Source organism: Leopardus geoffroyi, chromosome A3, assembly GCF_018350155.1.
Source record: "Leopardus geoffroyi isolate Oge1 chromosome A3, O.geoffroyi_Oge1_pat1.0, whole genome shotgun sequence".
In the NCBI taxonomy this organism is placed as follows: domain Eukaryota; kingdom Metazoa; phylum Chordata; class Mammalia; order Carnivora; family Felidae; genus Leopardus; species Leopardus geoffroyi.
In genome coordinates, this window is record NC_059336.1 from 79,840,839 (window position 1) to 79,868,578 (window position 27,740).

Below are 27,740 nucleotides of genomic sequence, written 5' to 3' on the forward strand. Positions count from 1 at the left end.
CTCTTCAGATCCTCTGTCCCCTTGTCTCTGCCCCTCCCTGACTGTGCTCTCTCAAAAATAAATAAGACATTTAAAAAATTATTTTTTAATAATAAAATAAAAAAGTTAAATATGAATTTCTTTGGAGATTTTCCTTGAACAAGTTATTATGCACAATTTCATCACATACACAATAGGGTTGATATTTACCTTCAATTAAGATTATAACTCAGATGCTTACAATTATTTCCATCATAATACACAGAATTAAAAAAATACCTGATATAAAAACTTTTCCAATAATTTACACATCAAAAATAATTTGGAATAAGACTAGGGATAAAAATAAAAAGTAATGATATAGTGTGGATAATTTAACAGCAAACTCTCAGTGCAGAAATGTATGCAAATTTGCAAGTATGTATTTTTTCTGTATTTTATTATTTTTTTAAAAAAATGGCTCAGATAAGACTTAAAATACTCAGTAAAACAAGTGTGAGGATTCATTTTGTGAGATGCATTGCAGAGGAAAAGAATGGGCAAATAGTGTAATTTTAAGATATTTATTGATTCAGGCTTCCAAGAAAAATGTTTTCAAATCACCAAAAGCCAATACTTCTCTCTGCTCTCAATGCTAAGCCCTTTTTTTCCACCCCAAATAAGGAAGTAACATATATTTTTATAACTAATCAGTTTGTGACAGCTGTGATTCTCAAATGCTTTTTAAAAATACAAGTGAGATCAAAGTTACACACAGACTATATGTAGCGATTAAAAAACCTGAATAGCCAAAGCTTTACTCTAACTGACCCAAAAACCATTCATTTGGCTGGATTTGGCCTTTTCAGGCTGCACATGACTTTGCTCAAGAGCCCTGTACATATCACAAGGTTCCCACTGATGTTCTGAACACCACGAGCATGGATGCTAATGCCCAAGGCTGTAATTGACTGCAGGGGCTCAGACAGGAGACCCTACTGATTCCATGTTACTCCTTGACAGATTTCTCCTCTCCACTCTCTTCATCAGCTTCCTCTTTTTCCTTGTAAGAATCCTGGCTGTTGGTATCAATAAAGTAATTTTCTTCCCCATTCTCTCCTTCTATTTTTTCTTCTTCATTAAGGCTGGAGGAAGAAATGTATCAATCTTTCACAGGAAAAATGATTTGGTTTAAAGATCAACAAACTCTTTGCAATGTATGCCATCAAGTAGTCAGTCTTCCTCAAGTGTACGAACTCTGATTTATCAAGAAAACTCTATAAAAGTGTCAATTGGGAACTAACTTATTTCAAACCTTGATTGACTCTCAAAACTCCATTTGAAAGCATCTTAACTATTTTCATTATTTATGTCAGTCAGAATTTAAATTATTCTGCTTTAAAAACAAGATACCTCATCACCATGTAATGTTCTGAATGTGTCAAATGTTAAAATATCAATGTTTTACAACAATTCACATATGTTAGGTTAAGAGATCTTTTAAAAATACAGAACAGTTTTATGCTTTCCAGTAGGTAAGAATTATTTCAAAGGTAAACCATTTAGACATCTTATATATGTTACCTTTCTTTATCTTCAGTGAAACTTTTCATCTCTTGATTGCTGAAGTACTCAAATATTTTTCTACTTTGGCCTTTCTTTGAAACAAACTCATCAGATAGTCCTACTGCTTTTAGGGTGTTAGAATAATGCTTTTCTGCTGCCATTCTTGCATTTTTCTATAGGAAAGACAAACCTTTTTAGATGAGAACAAAAGACTTTAAATTTCCATTAAAGACGTATGGATTAAAAGCTCCAGTGAAAATTAAATTCAATAATCACAGTTGGCTGGAAACAGGCAGACCCTGTGACGAGCAAACCCACTTGCAGGCATATTCCCAGAGAAAGTCCTACAGATGTGCCCCAAAAGACATGTACAAAAACGTTCCAGATAATATAGTTTGTAACAACCCCAAACCAGAAACAACCCAAATACCTATCAATAACAGGATGGCTAAATAGTGGTCTATTCACACAACAGAGTAAAATAAAGCAATGACGATGAGTGAACTCTAGTTGTCCATGACAACAAGGATTGATCTCACAAACATAATACTAAGCAAAAGAAGTAAACCATTAGACAATACATACAGAATGTATGATTCATTTACATAAAGTTCCCAAACAGGCAAAACTAAACTATACTTGTAGGGATAGGTACATAGGAAGGTAAAACTGCAAAAACAAACAGAAAAACACAACAACAGTAATGACAAAAACAAGGAAATGCTTATCTCAGAAGTTACAATGGTGGTTACCTCCAGGGGAGTGGGGGAGGGTTTCGATCTGGGAAGGGCACACAAGGTTTCTGGGGTGCTGGCAACGTTCTATTTGTTAACCTGGGTGGTAGCCACATGAATTTTGACCTATTAGTTATTCTTTACACTATACCTGTTTTATATATTTTTAAAAATAGGCTTTTATGTTCAAGGATATCTGGAAAAATCAGGAAGAAAAGAAGTTCATGATAGTTGTCAGGTTTCTTTCATTTTATGTACCTCCTGTAATTTCTACTCTTTACATGCCACATCTCTAATCCATCAAAGATGATAAAATCATCACTGTTCTTGTCTTTACTCTGGAGGAAGCAATGGACACAGCAAGAAGGGTAAGAATTTTGATCTATGTTCAAATCTCCAGAATGTTGTTTCCTGGCTTTGGGACCCGTGGAGCTAAGCTAAGATGACTCTCTCATACCTGAAGCAAGTTAGGAGTCATCACAGTTCCTGAGACCACAGGCTTTCCAGGGTCACAAGATGACTGGGGTTCACGCTAGTGCCTCAGTTTTAGTCAACTTTTACCTCCTATGAGCGGATATGAACTAGTATAGGGCCAAGAATTGCCATCTGGGGGGTGCCTGGGTGGTTCAGTCGGTTAAGCAACTGACTCTTGGTTTCAGCTCAGGTCATGATCTCACGGTTTGTGGGTTGGAGCCTTGTGTCAGGCTCTGGACTGAGAGCGTGGAGCCTGCTTGAGATTCTCTCTCTGTTTCTCTCTCTCTCCCCCCTTACCCATGCTCTCTTTCTCTCAAGAAAAGAAAAGAAAAGAAAAAAGGAAAGGAAAGGAAAAAATTGCCATCTGGACCTCCAACTAAAGCAAGGTGACTAGGAATACACTAGTTCCAGTGCCCCAGTGGCATCCCATATTGGAAAGAGTGTGGGAGAGTACCCAGTCTTACCCCCAAATATAACAAAGAAATTAAGACACTCCCTCCACCCCCACTAAGGTTAAGCAGTTTGCTTAAGGTCACAAGGATAATGAGTGATAGAACCAAGTCTCTTGACCAGTTCCTAGGTCTGTTCCACTCCACCATGCTGCTTTCTCTAAGTAATAGTGGTCATCCTGGAGTTTGAAGGTGGCTTAAACCTGACTTCAGCAATGCAGGTGTCAGTATTGATTTGCCTAATCTACAGACTCCAGCATAATGAGGGAACATGGCATCTAGTGTTCCGTGGGAGAAACCAAAATAGCAAAGACCGATTACAATGGATAAACTACCACCGGTGATTTCCTGATGCTCTGAAAAACTGAAAAAGCACTACAAAATCCACCCACTATGATTAGCAACAATTTTTGGAAAAGTAAATAAAAATGCATTCAGAGGCTATGAATATCAACAGACAAGCCTCGAGGAACTGAAAGTCATGGCAAAGTGAGAAGATAAGAACTATGCCCCCAAGAATGTAAAGCAGAATAAGGAAACCCCAGACCTAACTTTAAATGCATTAAGAACAGTGTATGCTGATCAAAGAAATTAAATATGAGATATTAAAATGATACCAAAGTTAGTACTCATAAGTCTTCATTTGAATTTGGCTTAGAATTTAATTTAACATCTACTCAGTTAATAAACCCTGTGATTTCCAAGAAACAGGACAACACGGTTTGTTCTGTATTGGATCATAGGCTTACTCTGCTAGAGAATAACTCAACAGCAGCAAGACCACAATTAGCCCTAATAAGGGGATAATGCATAAAGTTGTGAGTAAATTTATGAAATAACAGCTGTTAATTAGCAGCAAAAGTCACAGCAAAACAGGCTGCGAGAAAAAAATTGTACTAATTTATGTTAACAAAACCAAAGCAATGGTGAGTCACTGCCAGTCACTCTATATATAGAATTAATTACCTTTTAATATTTTATATCATGGTGAATAGTGTATAATTATTCTTTAAAAAATTGTTTAAGTTTATTTACTTATTTTGAGAGACAGGGAGAGAGAGAGAGAACAGGGGAGAAGCAGAGAGAGGGAAAGAGAAAGAATCCCAAGCAGGGTCCACACTGCCAGCATAGAGCCCAACGTGGGGCTCCAACTCATGAACCACGAGATCATGACCTGAGCTGAAACCAAGAGTCAATTAACCAACTGAGCCACCCAGGCACCCCTAGTGTATAATTATTCTTAATTGAAACAAACATTTCTGGGGCGCCTGGGTGGCTCAGTACATTGAGCGTCTGACTTCAGCTCGGTCATGATCTCACAGTCTATGAGTTTGAGCCGCATGTCGGGCTCTGCACCGACAGCTCAGAGCCTGGAGTCTGCTTCAGATTCTGTGTCTCCCTCTCTCTCTGCCCCTCCCCCTGCTCATGCTCTGTCTCTGTCTCAAAAATAAATAAAAACATTAAAAAAAACAAAAAAATAAATTTTGAAATAAACATTTCTTCCTTGCATTTCACCATGCAAAAGAATTATAGACAATGAAATAAAAGGAGCAATTAAAATAACTATGATTATTTTATTTTACTACCAAATACTGCAAAAGAAAACTAGGGTTTCTTCTACAGGAAACCAAAATAACATGCAATGATGAGTTTGTCTACAAATCAGTGCCCTCATTTGAAGGGGGGAAAGTACTTATTTTTCATAACCATAAGTTTCATTTATATCAATTATGTCATTTATTTAATTACTGAATACTTATTTTGTAACAAGTCCTCATGGAAGGTAGTGGGTATAGACACAGGAAAGTGTTTTGGACAAAGGGAACAGCATATGTTAGGGCCAGAAGCGGTGGAAGCAGCATCAGCTATGAAACTGACCTATGTTTTCAACATTTAAAACTTCTTCATGGGTTTAATTTCACATAACTACTTACTTTGCCTCATTTTCTCTGTGCTTAGAAACTGGGAATTCAAAGCACGGCAAAACGGCTTACTCACGCTGAGACTCATCACTAATAGGTCAGAGCAGTGCTCTCAGCCTGGGCTAATCCGCCCCCCCCCCCCCACCCCCAAATGAGAAGTCATTATCTGGCTAATTTGATCATGACAGTTCAGTTTTGGTTCAACAAATGCTTAACATCTCTGTGCCAGATGTTCTCCTAGGCGCTGGGTGCTGGGAATACAAAGATTTGACCACAACCTTCAAAAGTAACTAGCTAGAAGGGAAGAGAGATCCTGAAACAGCTAATTTCCCACACAATGTAGCAGGAGCAAAGACAGAGGTATGCTGAGGGTAATAAAAAAAAACAGAGGAAAGGGTACTCAATCCAACCTGGGAAACAATTCAAGAAGTTATTTTATAGGAAGACTTGAAAGATCAGGAGGAAAAATAGGAAGAAGCTCTAAGAGTGTTCAGAAACAGCATCAACAAAGATTTCAAGTTTGAAACTAGTAGTCTGGTATGATCTGAAAGAAAAGTTTCTGAAAGAAACTAGTTAACCTCTTTAGAGGTTAACAGGGATCAGAAAGTAGAGGATCTATACATGCTAAGATTCATGGGGTTATCTTCTGGGAGAAAGCAGGACAGCTTAGTGTTAAGTGTTTGGAAGGATTGACTTGGGTCCAACCCTAGTTCCATTACTAACTATGAATCTTACTACTTACATTCTTTGAACTTCAGCTTTTTCCTCTGTAATATAGGAATAGCCACTTTGGGAGGCCAAAGCCTCTGACTGGCTCAGGCCATGATCTCACAGTTTGTGAGTTTGAGCCCCGCATCAGGTTCTGTGCTGACAGCGTGGAGCCTGCTTTGGATCTTGGGTCTCCCTCTCTCTCTCTCTCAAAAATAAATAAACTTTCAAAAAAGGAATACCCACTTTGTAATATTGTTTGAAGAAGTCAGTGACAAGACTTCTTTCTTATTTTTTATTTTTATTTTTTTAGTTTTTTAAAGTTTATTTTGAGAGGGGGAGAGGGCACAAGCAGGGGAAGGTCAGAGAGAGAGGGAAGAGAGAATCCCAAGCAGCCTCCACACTTAAGTGCAGAGCCTGATGCAGGGCTCAAACTCACAAACCAGGAGAACATGACCTGAGCCAAAACCAAGCGAGAGTTAGCCACTTAACCCACTGAACCACCAGGTGCCCCAAGATCTCTTGATACCATTCACTGAAAATGAGAACAAGTGGAATCAGTGAAAATGGATGATCATCATCGTTATCAGAGGTTATTTACTACATATTCAGGGTTAAGATTTGGCAAGGGAACGGGGAGAGTAAAGTGAAGATATAATGGGTGGCTTTGCAAAGAGCAAGGCAGGAAAATGAGTCAAACCATTACAATAACTCACACAGGAGACAATAGAGATTTCACCTAGCATTTCACCATCGGGAATGGAGAAAGGCAGGTCCAAATATTATTTAGGAAGAAAACTTTCCAGGTCTCTCAGTAGCAACTGAAAGAGGGAGGCAAAGTGGTTCCCAATCACCAAAACTATGGTCCAATAAAAATAGGAAATCAAAGAGGAAGATCTAGTTTCAGGCAAGATGAATGTAAGATACCTGTGGGAAATCTCTGTAGACAGAGCCACCAGACAAACAGACATAAAAACCTGCAGCTGGGAGCTGGAAATAACTATTTTAGGAGCTAAAAGTCAATCACTTTATGCTAAATAGAACAGCTTATGATGATTTTTCCAAGTTGAAACTGAGATTTTAAAAAAAGAAACCCACCCCTTAAAATGAAAAGCATTACATAAAATTGTATACAAATCTGTAAGTAAAGGGTTCCCATAACTTTGAGAGGCTGTAATGTGTAAATTCAGTTACAATACATGTCTCTGTCCTCAGTGAGTCACTGAGAAGAGTCCTTTAATGCTAACAGGAAGCTCCAAATGTAACAGGTTGAAATTCACAACACCTGTAACCTCCAGTGATTCTGTCTATTGTTAAGCTATGTCACCCATTAGAACACCTCCCTTTTGAGAGGGATGTGAAATTGACAAATATTTTTTAGGAGGAGATTATAAAACCGAGTACAAATTTAGTAAAATCAGGGTTCATTGTCCATATGATCTAATTATTTTTCCAGTGAAAAGGAAGTGCTTTCAGTAATTGTAGGTAAGAATGAAAATTACAGACTCACTTAAAAAAAAATCAACAGGGGCGCCTGGGTGGCGCAGTCGGTTAAGCGTCCGACTTCAGCCAGGTCACGATCTCACGGTCCGTGAGTTCGAGCCCCGCGTCGGGCTCTGGGCTGATGGCTCGGAGCCTGGAGCCTGTTTCCGATTCTGTGTCTCCCCCTCTCTCTGCTCCTCCCCCGTTCATGCTCTGTCTCTCTCTGTCCCAAAAATAAATAAATGTTGAAAAAAAAAAAAAAGTTTAAAAAAAAAAAAAAAAAATCAACAAAATGAAAAGGCAATGTACTGAATGGAGAAAATATCTGCATATCATTTACCTGATAAGGGGTTAGCATTCAAAATATATAAAGAACTCATACAAGTCAACAGCAAAAAAACAAATAATCCAATTTAAAATGGGCAAATGATCCGAATATTGTTCCAAAGAAGATATTCAAATGGCCAACAGATATATGAAAAGATGCTCAACATCACTAGTCATCAGAGAAATACTAATCAAAACCACAATGAGATACTACCTTACACCTGTCACAATGGCTATATCAAAAAGACGAGAGATAACAAATGCTAGTGAGAGGTAGAGAAAAGGGAACCCTTGTGTACTGTTGGTAGGACTGTAAATGGAAAACAGTACAGAGGTTCCTGAAAAAATTAAAAATAGAAATATGAGGGGCACCTGGGTGGCTCAGTTCGCTGAATGTCCGACTCTTGACTTCAGCTCAGATCATGATCTTGTAGTTTGTGGGTTCGAGCCCCATGTCAGACTCTGCACTGACCATGCAGAGCTTGCTTGGGATTCTCTGTCTCCCTCTCTCTCTGCCCCTCCCCTGCTCTCTCTCACTCTCTCAAAAATACATAAATAAACATTAAAATAAACAAGATAGAAATAGAAATATGATAGAATCCAGCAATGTCCAACTTCTGGGTATTTATTTGAAGGAAACAAAATCACTATGTTAAAGAGATTATCTGTGCCCTCACATTCAATGCATTACTATTTACAATAGCCAAGATATGGAAACAAAATAAGTGTCCATCAAAAGATTAATGGATAAAGAAAATGTGGTATATATGCAGTGGAATACTATTCAGCCATAAAAAGGGAAATCCTGCCATATGCAATGATATAGATGGACTTTGAGGACTTTATGCTAAATGAAATAAATCAGAGGAAGACAAATTCTGTATGATCTCACTATATGTGGAATCTAAAAGCAAAAACAGAAGAAACTCATAGAAAAACAGATCAGATTTGTGGTTACCAAGGGAGTTGGATGAAAGTGGTCAAAGGTATAAACCTCTAGTTACAAGACAAATAAGTACTGGGAATGTAATGTACAACACGATGACTCTGTTAATACCACTGTATGGTATATATGCTAAGGTATAAGATGCTAAGAGGGGCACCTGGGTGGTTCAGTCTGTTAGGCTTCCAACTTCGCCTCAGGTCAGGATTTCGCAGTTTGTGAGTTCGAGCCCTGCATCAGGCTCTCTGCTGTCATCACAGTGCCCACTTCGGATCCTCTGTCCCCCTCTCTCTCTCACCCTCTCCCCTGTTCACACACACTCTCTCACTCTCTCTCTCTCTCTCTCAAAAATAAATAAACTTTAAAAATATATATTATTTTTTTAAAAAAGCTGCTGAGAGAGTAACCCCTAAAAGTTTAGATCTTAGTAAATCCTAAAAGTTTGGTGACTACATGAAGTGATGGTTATTAACTGAACTTGTGGTGGTAATCATTTTGCAATATATGTATACCAACTCACTACGTTGTACACCTTAAATTTATACAGTGCTCTAAGTCAATTATATCTCAATGAAACTGGAAAAGAAACTGGCAGAAATAAATCTGATTCCATTAGCATTTTGTTTCATTTTTTAATTCTTCAAAGACTTACAAATCGTATCATGAAGGCTCACCTTAATATCCGGCTAAGTTGGTATTAAAAAGAAAAGACCAGCCATGAAAAACAGGCTGTGAAACATTTTGAATACGACTGGATTAGCAGCATGTTATCAAGCTGACATGTCTTATCAACAAGATTCAATGCTCAGATTTGAGCAAAAACTTACTTGACTGATTTGATGAAGCTGTCACAGAAACAATATGTCTCAATAAGTTGTATACAACATATAAAAAAAATGGACTGTAAATTAGGAGCTAGAGATGCTAAATTAAAAAAAAAAAAGGCTGACAGTAGCTCTTAAATTCCAACAAACACAACCTGAGCAACTCTTTCAAATAGTAGCGGCCTGTTTTTTAATTTTTCTTCTCTCTCTTCTAGTTCTCGTTGGTATTCTCTCATCCTTTCCTTTTCACTCTTTCTAAAATCAAATAAAAGGAACAGCATTTTAAAAAGAAATAATAACTTGCACATATAACATTTAGCTTAGACGACAGATCAGAAGTTAAATTATGAGCACAGCTTACAGTTTACCACAATTCCTTTCCTAGACTGGTAAATTTTTATGGACTGCAGAATAAAAATCCTAGGTTGTGAGAACACACCTTTACATACTGGGAACAATCTGGATACTCTGATGTTTCTGAAATCTTCAAGATTTTAAAAAAATTATGTATTAAAATGCTTCAAACTGGCCTGAAGAGATGAATGAACACCCTCTTATCTCATTTGTAAGTGAAAAAAAACAAGAAAATTTAGTTCAAATTAGATATCTTTTCTTTAAGGAATTTCTTCTGAAAAACAAGACCTTGCTCCTTCTTTTTCCTCATAAGTGAGATGTCCTATAAATCAGTGGCAGAGTGAATTAAATGGGAGCAGGTCAGGGGAGAAATGGGGACTAGGGGAACAGAACATATAGAAAAAAGGAAGCAAAATACATAAATTCACAATAAATGTACTTACTACTTGGATAAGATCCTATAATGAACTAAATTATGCTATTTCCTCTATGTAAAATATACTAACTTTACCAAGATAATAAGATTTCATGGATTAGAGAAAATAATTGTACTATAAAATGCTAATTATGCTTAATTATACATAAGATTGGTATTATGAAAAATCCAGTTTACTTTCTTAGGGTGAACAGTATATTTCTAAAAATTATTGCTCAAGTTCATCAAATTAAGCTCCCTCTATCACTGAATTACACTGATATATATTATAAGGGATATAAACATAATATACATTATAAAAGAATATAATTATTATTATAAATAAAAATTTACAATTGAAAAGGAATACTCATAATTAAAAGCAAATACAGGGGTGCCTGTATGGCTTAGTCGGTTGAGTGTCCGACTCTTGATTTAAGCTCAAGTCATGATCCCAGGGTTGTGGGATCGAGTCCTGCATTGGGCTCTGCGCTGAATCTGAAGCCTGCTTAGAATTCTCTCTGCCTCTCTTCCCCACTCCTGCACTCTCTCTCTAAAATAAAATCATAAAATAAATAAAATATAAAAAATAAAAGCAAATATAATTTGGGGGGTACTTATAAATCAGATTAAAAATTAATTAATCATATTACTTACCCAGCTTAGGGGGAGATATTTTCCTACTTAAACATGAACATTTTTACATAAAAATGTTCCTCTGGAACACTGGTTTTCAAACTTTGTGCTGCAGAATTCCAGTGTTCGTGAAGGGGTTCTGCAAATATTTTTATTTATTTATATCCAAACTGCAACGGAATGCAATACACACCACTAAACATTTATACACACGTGTTAACTGACACACATAACTGATGTTATTTAACATCAGTGTATTAATTTGTGATATTAGATTTCACGCAGACCTCAGAACAAAGCTCTGTGACATATCTATTTATTGAAGAATATTCTTAGATTACATGGCAAGCTATTAAAAAAGAGCTTTGTGTGAATCAAAATTTTTCTATGTTTACTGAAATTAAAATTAAAAACTTAAAAAAAAAGATTTTTCTCAATATTAGTACTGTGCAATCAAAAATAGTATAAAGAAGGAGCACCTGGCTACCTCAATCAGTAGAGCATACGACCCTTGATCTCAGGGTTGTATCATGTTCAAGCCCAACAATGGACATGGAACCTACTTAAAAAAAAAAAGTATAAAGTATAAAAAAAAAGTATAAAAAAAGATTAGATACTAACATAAAATTACAACTATGAACTATGGCCACAATCAGTATGAAATGTTTCAATTCATCAATATGGCTTTATGGTCCTTACCATGAGGTGAGTACATACGGTGGTTCTCACCATGAGGTGAGTGTGAATGAGAATGTGTGTACGTTGAATTTAAGTAACCGATGGCAACTTAATCCGGAAACTAAAATACTAATCAATCTGTTCATATATCGTATCCACTGAAAGAAAGTTTGAAAACCAGTGATCTGGAGGTTCAGGATTCTTTTATGATACCTGAGAGACATGACTCTGGATTTAGACATTTGAGCTAAACTTTGATGTGAGTCATAAGCCTTAGCCCGGGTCATCAGGAGTTTCTGCAATTCTTTCATCCTTTGCTTCTGCTTAGTTAGGATCCGACTTCTCTCTTCTTCCAACATTTTCTTTTCCTCAAGTGATCTCCTGAGGGCAACAAACTAAGGCTTAATTCACTTTAAGCCAGTGAGAATGCTGTTTCGCAAAGATTTAACACGGGAAAATTCAAAGGTTGAAAAAAGGCAACCTTTTGTGAAGGCTCTGACTTGCAAAACTAGAAATCAACAGGCTAACCTTTTCTATCCCCAAAGATTCATAAAATACAAAATACATTCATTTCTTAGCAGAACACCCTCTGGCAAAATACTCTATATTATACGGTAAAATATATCACCAAATATAATTTTTTCACATTTTCAAATTCACCAACATAAAATCAACAGAGCTGCAAACACGATTTTAGCAACCGCAAGTCAGCTGGTACGATATCCTAGTTATTTACCTTGTGGCTTGTTCTCTTCCTCTGGAAGACACTGTGGGCATTGGAGGGTTGCAGTTACAAGGCACAGGCTTTGCACTTGCACTTCTTGCTGGTGACTTGTGCCTTGGAGACAGATAAGCCCGTGTTTCTTTTAAATGTTCTTCATCTGCTGCAACGTCTGCCAAAATTTTCTCTCTCTGAGTGGATGCATTGGAGGCTGCGTGAAGATCAGATGGTTTACGGACAATTAGGAATTTTGAAAACTTCTGTTTCGAGAGGCGTTTCTGATATCTCTCGGGAAGGTCTTCAAAATCAGCAGTTTGCCACCTAAAGTTGTGTTTACACTTCAACTTTTCAGCCTGTTCAGGACCCTTGAGCTTCCTTGCAGCGCAACTTCTGTGACCTGATCTGAGAGGCAGAGGGGATGAATTCTGTAAAAGCTCTTGGGCTCTCAGTTGCATCCTAATGTTTCTATACGGCTCTTCTTCTAACTTTCCATTGCTAACCGAACCATAAGTAGACCGAGGTATAGGTCTGGCCTTAAATCGATTTGTTTTCTTTTTAGACTTAAACAAGTCTCTCATCTGCTTATCCCGGATTGCTTGCTTCTGTTCCTCCCTTGCGATAAACTTAAATGGCTTTTGTGAGGCCAAAAGAGCTTCTTTGTTTTTCTCCTTCATATATCTCCTGCGTTCTTCATTTTGCTTGACTATGTCATGATAAAGGGGGAAAAAGACAAATGCAGGAACTGGATTGGCTCGGAATTTTTTCTTACACTCTGATTCCTCCTCTTGTTTTTTGAGCAGTTGGTGTACCATTTCAATATCTGGCTTAGATTTCATGTTTGCTTCTTTTTTCCTCTGTTCCCTAATCATCATCTGAAAAGGTTCAGGTACTGTAATCTTTGGTACCCATTCTCTTGGTTTCTTCTTTGTTTTTTCAACTGGGAAGTCAGCATGTCCACACTGAATATAATCTTCAACAGAGAAGTTTGTCCACATGTTGTTGATCAGTTCTTTAGCATAGCTCATCACTCTCTTTTTCTCAGGACACTCTTTTTCTAAGTTGGGCAAGTCATCTTCAGAGGAAGACATAATCAAGGAGGAACATTGCCCTAAATCAGGCTCTGAAAAGGATGTCATTAATGAGATACGGTGATAGGAGTTCTTTTCTGATTCAGACCTAAATGAGAAGAATAATTAGATTATGCTCTCAGTTGCATGTGACCAAATATACAAATTAAGAACTAGATATTTTCTGTTTTTTCTTTTAATTTAAAACAAAATTTTTTAAATGTTGAATTTTGAGAGAGAGAATATGAGTGGGAGAGAGGCAGAGAGAGAGGGAGACACGGAATCCGAAGCAGGCTCCAGGCTCTGAGCTGTCAGCACAGAGCCAGACGCAGGGCTCGAACTTGTGAACTGCAAGATCATGACCTGAGCTGAAGTCGGACGCTTAACCGACTGAGCCAGTCAGGCATCCTGTGCACTATACATTTTCTAAGATCAAGGTATAATCAGTTAGAAGGTAAGAGCCTATAGATAAGGCTTCTAATTATCACTTTTATTTAGAATAGAGTTAAGAGATGCCTATAAATTATCTAAAATTCAACTCCCTCACATTACAGGGGAACCTGAGACAGCAGAGGCTCCTTGGGTGTAAACTTTATTCCATTCTCTACACGTTTTCCAGAGTCACCATCTTAAAACATACATATAATCATGTCACTCCGCTTCTTGAAACTTTTCTATGATTTGTCATTGTAACAAAGTCAAGTCTAGATTATAAAGCCCTTCAAGGCTAGCCACTGTCTGCCTTTCCGTTTCACCTCTTGCTTCTCTCTACTTCCAGTTTCCAAACATTTTTTTCTTAATGTTTATTTTATTTTCCAGAGCGAGAGACAGAGTACAAGCAGGGGGAGGGGCAGAGAGAGAGGGAGACACAAAATCTGAAGGAGGCTCCAGGCTCTGAGCTGTCAGTACAGAGCCCAATGCAGGACTCGAACTCAGAAACCGCGAGATCATGACCTGAGCTGAAGTTGGACACAACCAACTGAGCCACCCAGGTGCCCCTCCAGTTTCTAATCTTAAGTTATATCCAATCACATGAAGTTCTTCACACACACCGTGATTTCTCATGCTGCCACGCCTCTGCACACATGGTTTCTGTTGCCTAGAAGCCCACTCCTGGCTTCCTGCATCTGCTACAGCTATGCCTCCTTTAAGACTGAACTTAGATATGACAGTTCTGTAGAAAATTCCTGCCTGCATCCCTCTACCAACACCATAACATAATCAATTGTTTCTTCTTCTGTCTCTATAACACTGTTACATCATGTTGTATTGTAATTTTTGGTTCTCAGCTAGTTCTTTGAGCTCCTCGAGGGCATCTCCATTTTGGCTCCTCAGGGGCCAGGCAACACCTGGCACACGGGAGATGCACAATTAGCACTGACCAACTGGATGAGTTAAGAGACTTGCCTCAAGTTTCAAAACAAGAGAGTTTACAGTAGAAATGGGCCCAGGAATTACAGACTATTTTGAAAACCTGAATAAGATTTATATCTTAGACCTGAACACTTTGTACTTTATATTTATACACACACACACAGATATACACGTACATATTATAAATATATATACATATATGTGTGTGTGTGTATATATATATATACACATATATGTGCGTGTATATATACGTATATATATATATACATACATATATAACTTTTTTTAAGTACCAGAAGCTGGAAAGTTTATTAAAGTGAAAAGTATACTCTTGAGATATTAAGGGGAGGGAGATAAAGAGAGAGAGAGAGAGCAGAGTCGTACTTTGTATTTTTAATGATCTCATGTTAATCCACATACTGTAAACGGCTTTTAAAATTAAATTTTAATTTTTATCATTTAAAAATGGCCAGACCAAATATTTTGATACATAGCTACAGTTCTGTGAGTGGCAGGTCAGAGAGAAAAGACTAAATGACCACCAAATGACTCTCAAAACAAGAAGCCACTGGTGGATAAGCCATTACACATTTTGAATAAAATCCAACCTCTGTATATCATTAAAAGCACAAAGGGACAGTAGAAAGAAGATATTCTGAGATAGTTTTGTTCTGCACTTTTAAGTATACATTTTACAGCCCACAAATAATACATGTACAAACTTACCTGGAAGAGACACTAGAAGCTTCTTCCCTGATGATCACTGGCTGAACTTCCTTTAAATTTAATTTATTCTGGTACATTTTCTCTAATTTTGCCATAGTTTCCAAGTGGGCAGCTTTCAGCTCTTCTAGCTTCCTAAAATAGTCTTCATTAGAGTGGTAAACATCAGAGAAGTCCACAAAGTCCTCACCACTTACATGTGTTTGTCCATCCACCTCGGAAATGTTAGTGATAAAATTAGTCTGGTAAGGAAGGAAAAAAAAAAAACCTGTTATGTGGTATTTCGAATTGAAAGACAAATTAAAATGACACCAATTCCCAATGCTGCTTCTTAAAGTGTACACTTAATTAGGTTATATGTTACTTGTGGGCTACATACATATAATGGATTCTAAGTTACTTGTGGGCTATGTACATTTTCCCCTAATGACATTTTATTAAGAATAAGAAAGAGGGGCACCTGGGTGGCTAAGTCAATTAAGCATCTGACCCTTGATCTTAGCTCAGGTCATAATCTCAGAGTCGTGGGATCTGGTTCTGAGTCAGGCTCTATGCTGACAGCGTGGAGCCTGCTTGGGATTCTCTCTCTCCCTCTCTCTCTGCCCCTCCCCTGCTCATTCACATGCACTCTCTCTCTCAAAATAAATAAATAATCATTAAAAAAAAAAAGAATGAGATAGATAGATATCAAATTGCCAGAAAATAAATGCTATTTAATTCATTTTATAAATGATGGTTAGATTCCCAGGTCATGTACTAACACATATACGCTAATAGAATAGAACCAAACCATCCTTTATAAACAACCTCCTTCTGAATTATACTTTTTTTTTTCCAAGGAAAGTCCTTTATTTATTATTTTTGTTTTTTAGAAAGAGAGAGAGCATGTGAGCAGGGGAGAGGGGCAGAGGGAGAAAGAGAGAGCATCCTAAGCAGGCTCCATGCTCAACACGGAACTGATGTGGGGCTCGATCCCACGGGATCAGAAGCCTGGAAAGAGAGGTTAGGGTAAGCAGGAAATGGTTCGTTCCCACTTCTCATGACCTGAGCCCAAATCAAGAGTCTGAAGCTTAACCAACTAAATGAGATGAAGAAAAACAGTTCTTCCTGCTGCAAACCAGCCAAAACAGCCCCAAACCCTTCCCTAGCTGGGCCCCTACAGTGCTGGCCCTGAGGGTGTGCCTTTGGAGAAAAGATAGGGAAAGGGAAAAGTCAGGGAAATGGGAGAATGAGGACAGGGGAATGGAGGGAACTTCTCATTGGTTCACTAAGGAGCCAGAGAGAAGGACACCTATATGCCTCAGGACAAAACAGGAAGGGGGGGGGGGCGGGTAGGAGAGACCATCAGAACAGCAACTTCTGTGGGCAACAAAAGCAATAGCTCCCATGGGTGACAGGGACTGTCAGAGTGACAAGAGAACAAGAGCAGTATAGTATCATAACTACACATAGCACAGCTATGCTATATACAGGTCATGCCTAGAAGGGTCTGACTGGTCTTCCTCCCTCACTCTTTTCACACACCTTCCAAAGTTCTTTAACTTCAACAACTAAAAAGGTAAAACCCCATTTTCTCTGTAAAGAAAATAATTTTAATATCTCTCAGTTGAGATACAGGTGAAATTATTTATGATGCTATGCATAAAAGACTGCTGATCATGGTTTTAAATTTAACCCAGAGCATGAAATAGACTGAAAGTGAAAAAAGCAGGTTTGCCATAGAAAACTATAGATCAAATCTGATAAGATTCTAGAAAAGTGAGTAGCTTCTCCCAACAGAAAAATTCATAAAATTAGCTGTCTACAAATAGTTATAGGTATGGGCTTTTTTTTTTTTTTTTTTTTTTTAATTTTTTTTTCAACGTTTATTTATTTTGGGGACAGAGAGAGACAGAGCATGAACGGGGGAGGGGCAGAGAGAGAGGGAGACACAGAATTGGAAACAGGCTCCAGGCTCCGAGCCATCAGCCCAGAGCCCGACATGGGGCTCGAACTCACGGACCGCGAGATTGTGACCTGGCTGAAGTCGGACGCTTAACCGACTGCGCCACCCAGGCGCCCCAGTATGGGCTTTTTTTTAATGGACTAAAAACAGTGTACAAGAGGCCAGTGCTGTACCACTTGGGGTAACCTAAAACAAATGAAGGAAAACAAGTTTTCTTTGAAAGAACTGGTAAGCAGAAATTCATTACCAACGAATTTATGACTCAGAGAATTGCTTTATATATACCCTACAACTCAAGTAAGAGAGTTTTCTGATATCTTCTGCTGTTTCTGTATGTGCTCCTCACCATTACTTAGCTGTGGGGATGAGAACTTTGTTAATTTCCTCATTCATTAACTTTTTGGAGACAACCAGCATTCAGCTGGCTGCTAAAGATACAAATCAGATAAAAACTCTACCTTAGAGAAGCTTCTGGCTAGTTTACCAGAGGACATGTACACAAATCAATAGCAGACTGAATGAGACAAACAGAACTCTTGACCCCTGTTCAGTTGAACAGGGAGACAGAAGAGTCACCATGTATGTCACTATATAAGACACCATGAAAGCTCACAGAAAGAATGCCTAATTCTGACTAGGGGGAAAGAAGAGGCAGAATTTGCAGAGGTGAGCCAGACTGGAGACATAAAGTTGGATGAGGACAAAGTGTGCCAGAGACCAAGGAAGCAGTGAAAGACAAAGAAATCTGAGGCACAGTGCTAGAACATTCATTGTATATTATTATACCCTGTGGCAATGCAACTAGCAGGTAGTATGATCTCAAGGAAACCAAGGCTCAGAGGAGTTAGGTGACCTGCCTGCAGTCACACAGCTAGGAAGTAGCAGAGCTGGTATTCAATCCCAAATCTGTTAGGCTCCAAAGGCACACCAAAGTCCTCCCAAGGACAGGAGAGGTTTTTTGGCCACAAGAGGAAGGAACAGGCATTATGTGTTCAGAGAGGGAGTCTGAGCAGGGGTGGGAAATTGGGTATATGGAGCCCAAGGGAGGGTGGGAAACAAAGTGAAAAAGGCAAGTTGAAAGCCCCAACCAAGAGTCCAGGTTGCCAGGCCATAGCCAAGAGGAGCCTTGAAGGATGTGAGCAGAGGAGTAACACCATGATGATCAGGAGTCTTCGCAGCCAAGTAGGAGGAGGGAGTGAAAGAAAGCTAGGTTGGCAGCAGTTAATGGGCTATTGCAAAGGTCTGAGTTAGAGATATTAAGGGCAAAATGAAGGGAGCAGCACCAGGGACAAAAGAAAGGAGGCTTGATAATGGCCTGGAAAGTAAAAAGCTTTCTGTGTGGAGTGCTGTCTAGGTACATGATGGTGCTGTCATTCATCAACACAGGGAATACCGCGGCAGACAGTGTTTTAGGGAAAGGGAACTCATCTCTGTCTTAGACACACTAAGTTTGAGGGGAGAGTAGGGCAGCCAGATGTCCAGGAAACCACAATGCACACAGAAGTGACAGGTACAGCCCTAGATGTGGATAAGGTTGCAGAGTGATGAGAGACAAGAACCTGAGGATGGAAATGTTGGCAAACACCAACATTTAAGTAAGCAGGGAGAGGAGGACTGATATAAAGGAGAAAGTGACACAAAGACCAAGTGATAAGGGTATTCAAATAAAAGGAGCTTTAGTTTGGTTTGAGTTTGGAAGATAAAGGAAGGCTTCCTGGAAGAGGTGATATTTGAGATGAGTCAAAGAATGGAAGAATCCAGAGGGTCAAAGACAGTGAAGGGGAAAAAAGGAAAGGGGTATTCCAGATGAAGTTAAATGACATTAGCCAAAGCAGCAGGGGTAGGTGACATGGTGGGGAGCAAAGTGCAGGATAAGAGGGGAGTAAAATGCATAAAGCAGTTTTGGGGACAAAGCCTGAAAACGGAGGTTAGGGTAAGCAGGAAATGGTTCCCACTTCTCATCTAACTACTGGCTCCTAACCACTCACTGGTCACCTGGTTTCAGCCCCCCTATAATCCTTCAATAAGAAACAGTTGTATGGAAGTTAAATAACTTCAGTTTTATCATGCCTTGGGAGAAAGATTATAGGCATGGTGTCAGAATTCTCATCCAAGCCTAGGTTCTGCACTTCTGTGACATGGGCACTATCAGTTTTATGATACATAAAATAGATGTGCCAGGTGTTAAAACTATTGTTTCTTGGCTCCAATGCCACCCAGAATTCTATACCCTGTTATGTGATGTTGGGGATGGGACTCCACAAAGAATGTTTCTGCTTTGCCAGCTGTTCCCCAGTAGACTCTAAAAAATAAATAAATAAATAAGACTAGAGGGAAACTGCAAAGCTGGAGGAGGAAGAAGGGACTTTATCCCTTTCTGTTAGTTCTCTGTCTGCTGAGTCTCCCTAGCAGCAGTTCATTCTAGCAGCGGTAACTGACTCCAGTTTGCAGTTTTTCCAATGTTCACAGAATCAGCAAAATCACCTCAGGACCTTTGCACTTGGTGTTCCTTCTCCCTGGGATGCTCTTCCTTCAGGTATTTGCACAACCCACTTGCTCACTCCTTCAGGTGTTAATGAAATGTCATCTTCTTAACAAGATTTCACTGACTACCCTATTTGAAATTACAACCTCTCCCCCCCCCCCCACTCATTGTCAGCCTCCCTTTTCTGCTTTATTTTTGTCATCAATATTCACCTCCAACTGACATCTACATGAAGTTACTTATTTGAGTACCATATACCTTACCTCCCTACCAAAAAATAAATATCACAAAGGCAATGATTTATCTGTTTTGTTTGTGGCTGTGTTCCCAATGTCTAGAAAAGTATTTGGCCAATGGCAGATACTCAAGAAATATTTGTTGGATGAATGAATATAAGCTAAAAAAAAAAAAAAATTAAGTTTACACAGAGGGAAGACAGGTATTCCCTCACATAGGACTGAATCATTTGAAGAAATACTGGCTGCCCTAAAGAGCTATATTCTAATCCACATTAAGGAAAGGGCTTATTTTCCAAAGACTACAATTAATATTCCAAAGAACTATTTTTAGGCAAAAACATCCGTGTGCTCTTCATTCATTCTTTTAGAACGTGCCTTAAAAGGAGGCCTTATAAGAATCATTTTCACAAAAAGGATAAAATGTATTTGGACCTGGAAAAACTGTTTGAAAAATTATAGAAGGATTAACTAGCTTCTAACAAGATGGAACCGTAATCTCTACAAAGTAATCTCTACAAAGTATACTTAGGCATTGACTTTGGCATACTATCCACTCCATTTCAGCTTAATACTTCAAACTTTTCAGATAAACTGATCTCAAAACATTTTATCTAAAACAGACAAATGGTGGGGCGACTGGGTGGTTCAGTAGGTTAAGCATCGGACTTTGGCTCAGACCACGATCTCACAGTCCACGAGTTTGAGCCCCGCATCGGGCTGTGTGCTGACAGCTCAGAGCCTGGAGCCTGGAGCCCGGAGCCTGCTTTGGATCTATGTCTCCTCTCTCCACTCCTTTCCCAGCTCACACTCTGTCTCTCTCTCTCTCAAAAATAAATAAACATTAAAAAAAATTTAAGACAAAAACAGATGAATGGTTAATAAGCAACTTCTAATCATCTCCATACAATATTTGGTATATAGAAAATATTTAGTAAATCAAATAACCTAGGCCAAGGACATTATTTTCCAAGAACCTAAAATAGTACCCTTTCCCTTTAATTGTTCAGCTTTCTATGGAATGTTGTACATGCAGCAGCCACCAGATTAGAGGATAATCTTCCCTAGATTGGCTTGACCTATTTAGATGATGACTCCTTGTAGCACATGTTGCTTTATTAGTAACTAGCACTGTCAATTATTTTTGTGCTATAATTCTATCTAGTATCATCTGCAGTTCCGGAATTTTTATTTAAAAACTTTTTTGCACTGAAAAGATTTCTAAGGGATAAGGTAGATCTATATATGCTAACATGGATAAACCCCCCAGTAAATGTAAGAGAAAAAGCAAGCTGCAGAACAATATGTATAAATAAAACGTGACCATATAGGGGCGCCTGGGTGGCTCAGTCGGTTGAGCCTCCGACTTCAGCTCAGGTCAGGATCTCACGGTCTGTGAGTTTGAGCCCCGCGTCGGGCTCTGTGCTGACAGCTCACAGCCTGGAGCCTGTTTTGGATGCTGTGTCTCCCTCTCTCTTTGACCCTCCCCCATTCATGCTCTGTCTCTCTCTGTCTCAAAAATAAATAAACATTAAAAAATTTTTTTAAAAAGTGTGACCATATATTAAAATATTATGTACATAGGAGATAGGAGAAAGCCCAAAAGACTATACATCCAGTTTTATTTAATTTTTTTTTTTAATTTTTTTTTTTTTTAACGTTTATTTATTTTTGGGACAGAGAGAGACAGAGCATGAACGGGGGAGGGGCAGAGAGAGAGGGAGACACAGAATCAGAAGCAGGCTCCAGGCTCTGAGCCATCAGCCCAGAGCCCGACACGGGGCTCGAACTCACGGACCGCGAGATCGTGACCTGAGCTGAAGTCGGGTGCTTAACCGACTGAGCCACCCAGGCGCCCCTATTTTTTAATTTTTTTAATGTTTATTTTGACAGAGGGAGACAGAGTGTGAGCAAGGGAGGGCCAGAGAGAGGGAGACACAGAATCCAAAGCAGGCTCCAGGTTCTGAGCTGTCAGCACAGAGCCCGACCCAGGGCTCAAACCATGAACCGTGAGAACATGATCTAAGCTGAAGTCAGACGCCTGACTGAGCCACCCCAGGTGCCCCAACTATACATCAGTTTTAAAACAGTAGCTACTAATGGGGGTTGGGGTGGTCAGATTTTCTTTTTGGGGGGAGAGGTGTTAAAAGGGCCCACACCTTATTTGTAGCATTTGATAGACATATTTTTTAAGATATTATTTTGGGGGCACCTGGGTGGTTCAGTCAGTTAACCAACTTTTGGTTTCAGCTCAGGCCCAGATCTCGTGGTTCGTGGGTTCAAGCCCCACATTGGGCTCCCTGCTGCCACTGCCGATGTGAAGCCTGCTTGGGATTCTCTCACTCTTCACTCTCTCTCTGCCCCTCCCCTGCTTGCATGTGCTCTCTCTCTCTCAAAATAAATAAATAAACCTGAAAAAAATTTTATTTTTAAGTAATCTCTACACCAAACATGGGGCTCGAACTCACAACCCTGAGATCAAGAGTTGGATGCTCCACCAAATGAGCCAACCTGGTGCCCCTGTAGCTGAAATTTTAAAAGGAGAACGTGTTCATGTATTACTTCCATAATTAAAATGTAACTTAAAAAAATAAAATGAAGGTTTTGTGAATACTAATACTAGAGTAAAACTGGACAATTTCTAATGGATACTTGGTGTGCCTGGCAACTCCACACATACTCCTGGAGCAATACTCCAGCAATTGTCCTCCCCCAGCAATACTGCTTACCTTTCTTTCCCTTGCTCTTCTACTACTCTCACACCCAGCCCCCAACTACCCATGACAACTCTTCTATTTCTTTGAGAGGACAGAAACCATCAGAGGGAAGTTCACTCATCTTCCCACCTACAAAACTGCCCACTTTTGTGCCCTTTTTCTCCTTCGCTCCTGTTTCAGGGATGAAATTTCCCTTCCCTTAGCAGTATTTAACCCTTTCCATCATCACCAAAGCCAATGAATAGGAAACTTGCACACCTTGCTGACCACTGTAGCTGGTCCTTAATCTCTTTTGCCCCCCTTTTCTCTACCTATCAAATGCTAAGTTCTTTTTTTTTTTTTTTAAGTTTATTTATTTATTTTGAGAGAGGCAGAGACAGCATGAGTCAGGGGAGGGGGAGAGAGAGGGGGAGAGAGAATCCCAAGCAGGCTCTATGCTGTCAGCGCAGAGCCCAATGAGGGGCTCGAACTCACCAAACTGTGAGATTATGACCTGAACCCAAATCAAGAGAGTCGGAGGCTTAATCAACTGAGCCACCCAGGCACCCTTGTTTAAAAAAAAAAAAAAAAAAAAATATATATATATATATATATATATACACATATATATATATATATATTTTTTATACAAAGTCTGATTTATTTGAGAGAGAGAGAGCATGAGCAGGGAAGGGGCAGAGTGAGACAGTGAGACAGTGAGAGAGAGAGAATCCCAAACAGGCTCTGCGCTGTCAGTGCAAACCGTTGAGATCATGACCTGAGCTGAAATGAAGAATCAGATGCTTGACCGACTGAGCCACCCAGGTGCTCCTTAATATGTATGTGTGTATATATATATATATATATATATATACACACACACATATATTTTTAAGTAGGCTTGTGAGAAGGGAGATGATTCATTTTCAGAAATACCAAATAAAAGCTGAGCTGTCTAGTTAACAGTAGGTTTACAACCTATCGAAAATATGTACGAACCCTCCCCGACAATGGAGTCCCAAACCTTCACTTCACTTCATGGTTCTTTTTCCTTTCTCCATTTCATGGGCTTATTTTCACAGGCTTTACAGTGAGTGTGTGCCAAAGAACAAAGGGAGGAGGGACTGAAAGTCTCTGTGTCACCTTAGGGAATGTGCATTTGCCCCTCCCCTGGTGGCACTCTGTCCCTCTCTCTCTCTGAGGGGCAGAGAGAGAGGGAGACTTAGAATCCAAAACAGGCTCCAGGCTCTAGGCTGTCAGCACAGAGCCCGATGCAGGGCTCGAAGTCACAAAACATAATATCATGACCTGAGCCAGTGGATGCTGAACTGACTGAGCCACCCAGATACCCCTTAAATGCTAGGTTCTTAAGAGTTCTATACTAGGCCCCTTCTCTTCTTTCTCTGTACTCTCTCCTTTAGTGACTTCATCCATTCCCATTGTCTTTAAAATGCTGAAAACTCCCAGACAGAAATCTATAGTGCAGACCCCAGGACTATGGTTTCATAGGCCCAACTGCTTCCTACACATTTCCACTTGGTAGTTTCATAGGCATCTCAGAATCAAGGAAATCTCAGTTCCCACCCAGCCTGTACACCTATTCCTCTCCAGTTATCCCCAATTAAATAATGGCATTCCTTTCTATACACCTGGTCAAACCAGAATCCTGGGAATGAGCATTCTCGATTTCTTCCTCTTCCTTAGCTTTCACATCCGATCTAACAGTAAATCCTACCCATTCTAGAGAAATCTGTCCACTTCTTGCCATGTCCCCTGGCCTAGGTCCAAGCTACCACCTTTGGCCCCTAAATCACTACAACAGCCTCCTAATCAATCCCTTACTTCTGCTTTGTCAAAGTCTCCAATAATTCTCCACAAAGCCACCAAGTCATCTTTTAAAAACGTAAAAAGAAACATGCCAGATCTCTTAAGTCTCATAGGACATCCTGCTGTACCAACAATAAACACTAAACTTATCTTGGTCTAAAAGGCCCTGAATGATCAGGCCCAGCTAACCTCTCCAACCTCATCTCTCCTTGCCTCTCCTCTCCTCTCCTCTCAGCTCCCCTCCCGCCTCCCACTCTCTCTTTTCAGATCCTTAATAACACAAAGCTCTTTCTCTTTCAGTCTCAGGGCATCTGCACACGCTGTTCCCTCTGCCTGGAATGAATGTTTTTTCTGCCCCTACTCTTCAAATAGTTGCTCTTTCTAATCTACCAGGCATCAACTTAAATGTTAACTCATTTAAGCAGAAGCAGGTGCCCGACTACTTTTTTTAATCATAGAAGCCTGTTCATTTCTTAGCTGGTATTTCTCATCTTATAATCATTTGACTATTCATTTTGTATTTGTGACAATGTGATCTATGTCTGTTTCATTCACAACTAAATAGTCAGTGACTAGCACTTAATAACTGCTTGATATTTTTTGAAAAAGGTTAAATGTGAATTAAAGAATATTGTTTTACCCATGTCATCATCAATCACATAACAGGGCCTATGAAGTGCTATCACCAACTGAAGCTAGATTCAGAGAACTGGCCTCAGAGCCCAATATGGGCACAGGAAGTATACCTGCAACTACAGAAATGACTGACTCCTATACCACAGCAAGCCAAAGGAGAATTTAATCTTTGGGCAAGTTGTTCAAATGACAGTCTCACCGGCAGTTGTTATTATTAATACAAATTTACATAAATCATTCTTTAGATATGACACACATTTTCTCATTTGGTTCTCCTAATATCCTGGTGAGACAAAAGAGATATTATAGTTTTTTTACATACAAGAAAGAAAGTTACATCGTAATATCACTTAGCAAATGGCAGAGAATGGATCCTAATCCAGGACTCCCAATCCTTTTCCTCTATTCAAATCTTTTCCCTCCATCACTTTGCCCCCTTTGCTGGCTACTGAGATTTGTGTTGTGAGGAAACTTTATCATGAGTGAAACTGTTCCCAGGACTCTGACGCTGGTTCTTGTTCAGGGTCTTAATCTGCTTTACTCTGCACCACCTCAAGTAGTTTATCTGTTGGTGAAATACTGACCATAAAAGATGTTGCTACAGATTTTCTTATTTAACAGTTTTAGTGTAAAAAGGTTAGAATTCCAAAATATCCAGTGATTTTCATTAGTCATAGGCCATAATGTTTTGTATCTGAGAATCTTTAGACAAATAGTGCTAAGAATCATTAACTGGGGGTAAGGAGGTTAATATCTGCACATGAGAATTAAAATTCAACGTTCCAGTCTTTTAAGCGAAGAGAATAAATGGCAGACTCGGCCCTCTACCTGATGGGCAGGTTCAGGACACATGTGACGCTGAAAATTGGTCAGTGAAAAGCCTGTCACCCTGAGGAGTTGTTTAGGAAACTAGAACCTCGGTAGTTTGCTTCTCTGGATGCTTAACTTTAATCTGTATATGATCTGCCCACTGAACTCGTCAATGGTTTTAAACACCGCCTCTCATGGGCAGTGTTACAATGCACTAGTAACCAAGACTTTAAGGCGACAATTAAACACACCTGACAGCACAGCGTATTCACCTGAGTTATATGGGTTATCTGCTATTGCGGACATCAGTTTTCCCCAAGTTGAAAAGAAAAAGAAATAACTATGCCCAACAGATGCTGGAGCAAAAGGAATAAACTTCTGTACTTTGTACACTCTAGAAATAAAGTAAATGCTCTCCAAGAAATTTTTACAACAACCTCTTCGGTGGAAATTAAAAGATTTCTCAACGCCTCGGTTTAGAGTATTTTCCGTGGGGGAGGGGGGGTGCAGAAAGAAGGTGGCGGGCCAGATTTACTGTGTAGGGAGGAGCTGGACAGGGCGCCGCGTTTCCCAGCCTGTCCTTCACCTTGCCGGAACGCCAACCAACACCCACCTGCACCAGGCGGACGCCCAGCCCCCGCCACCTCCCGCCCCCGCATTACCCGCGCCCGCGCCGGCCGCACTGCCTTCTCCTCCTCTTCGTCTTTCTCCTCCTCCACGGCCTCCGCCCCCAGAGCCTCTAAAGGTTCTTCGCGTTCGTACTGGGCGACCTGCGCTCCGGTGCTGGGATTTACTGGGGTTTGGAGACTGGAGGCCGCCAGATTCGCCGCTCGGTGTGAGGCGGCCATTCCCTCCCCGCTGAGGCCTGTGCGCCCGCGCGGGCCTGCAGTGGGGAAGCTGGCGCGGCCTCCGGCAACCGGGCGGCTCCTTGGGGCGGGCGGTTACTAAGGGCTCGGTAACTAGGGACGCTACAGGGACCGCCAGGGGCCAAAAGTCCTTCAAACTCCCCTCTGGCTGCGGGAAACCCGAGATGAGCGTCTCTGGATAGTGGGAGTGAGTACTAAATCTTTGAAGGTTTAGAGGGTTGGCGGGCAGAACAGGGCACCTCTTCGCCAGCTTCGCGCTTCGCCGCCTAAATGCACACTTCTCACATTACACCAATGAACCAGCTCGTTTTGTAGGAAAAAAAAAAGCGCATTTTCATTCATTGAAATAACACTTTAGGAGGAGACGGCGTCTGAAGAGGAAAGCAGAAGATGTTATTGTGTGGCAATCTCAAACAGAGGCAAGGTTTGCATCTGTTAATCTAACATGGCTCCCCTGGGAGCCAGAGACTGGGAAGGACTGAGGTATATTCTACTTTGATTGACTTGAGCGCTAGCAGCAATCAACCAATCCGAAGGAGGCTTCTAGTTACCACATGGGTTTTTTTCTTGGTTTGACCAATAAAAGTCCAGAGTTGGGTGGGGCCTGGCCGACCAAACAGTGAGTGGTAGTGTAGGTGTAGGAACCAGGTGTTCGCTGGTTGGTTCCATCCCCTTCATCGTGGTGGGGTTGAAGGGTGCAAACGCCGAACACTAACCACAAACACACCCCATCAACAGCTCCCACTTGGTATTTGGGCATTTCAAATGGTGACTTCCCTCTACGTCAGGTGGCTGTAAGAGAGGCCTAGCCTTAAAATAGCAGGTGTGTTGAAGTCTAAGTCCCTACTACCTCAGTCTGAGGCTGCTCCTACCCTCACCTCCCT

The 27,740-nt window shown here is 40.0% G+C and overlaps 1 protein-coding gene across 5 annotated transcripts; it reads right to left on the reverse strand.

Moving 5' to 3' along the window:
* On the reverse strand, positions 1-26,918 carry FAM161A (FAM161 centrosomal protein A). Of its 5 annotated transcripts, XM_045446170.1 has the most exons (7): positions 26,653-26,918; positions 15,359-15,597; positions 12,207-13,367; positions 11,684-11,851; positions 9,543-9,642; positions 1,543-1,697; positions 529-1,103 (listed from the first exon to the last, which is right to left on the reverse strand). In XM_045446170.1, exons 1-7 carry the CDS (start codon positions 26,836-26,838, stop codon positions 968-970), a joined length of 2,145 nt encoding a protein of 714 aa, XP_045302126.1. In that variant the 5' UTR covers positions 26,839-26,918; the 3' UTR covers positions 529-967. The 5 variants fall into 5 exon arrangements, 4 of the variants coding, with proteins under 4 accessions (XP_045302126.1, XP_045302127.1, XP_045302128.1 ...); XR_006703489.1 differs by lacking the exons at positions 529-1,103; positions 1,543-1,697; positions 9,543-9,642 and adding exons at positions 1-11; positions 11,239-11,354; XM_045446171.1 differs by lacking the exon at positions 11,684-11,851.
* Between the last annotated feature and the right edge of the window lie 822 nt (positions 26,919-27,740).

Coding starts and splice junctions, on each gene's coding strand:
- FAM161A (XM_045446170.1), bottom strand. CDS start 26,838: ATGGCCGCCTCACACCGAGCGGCGAATCTGGCGGCCTCCAGTCTCCAA. Junction 11,852..12,206: donor GGAAGAGAACAAGCCACAAG/GTAAATAACTAG, acceptor TGTTGCCCTCAG/GAGATCACTTGAGGAAAAGA. Junction 1,104..1,542: donor TTCACTGAAGATAAAGAAAG/GTAACATATATA, acceptor TTCTTCCTCCAG/CCTTAATGAAGAAGAAAAAA.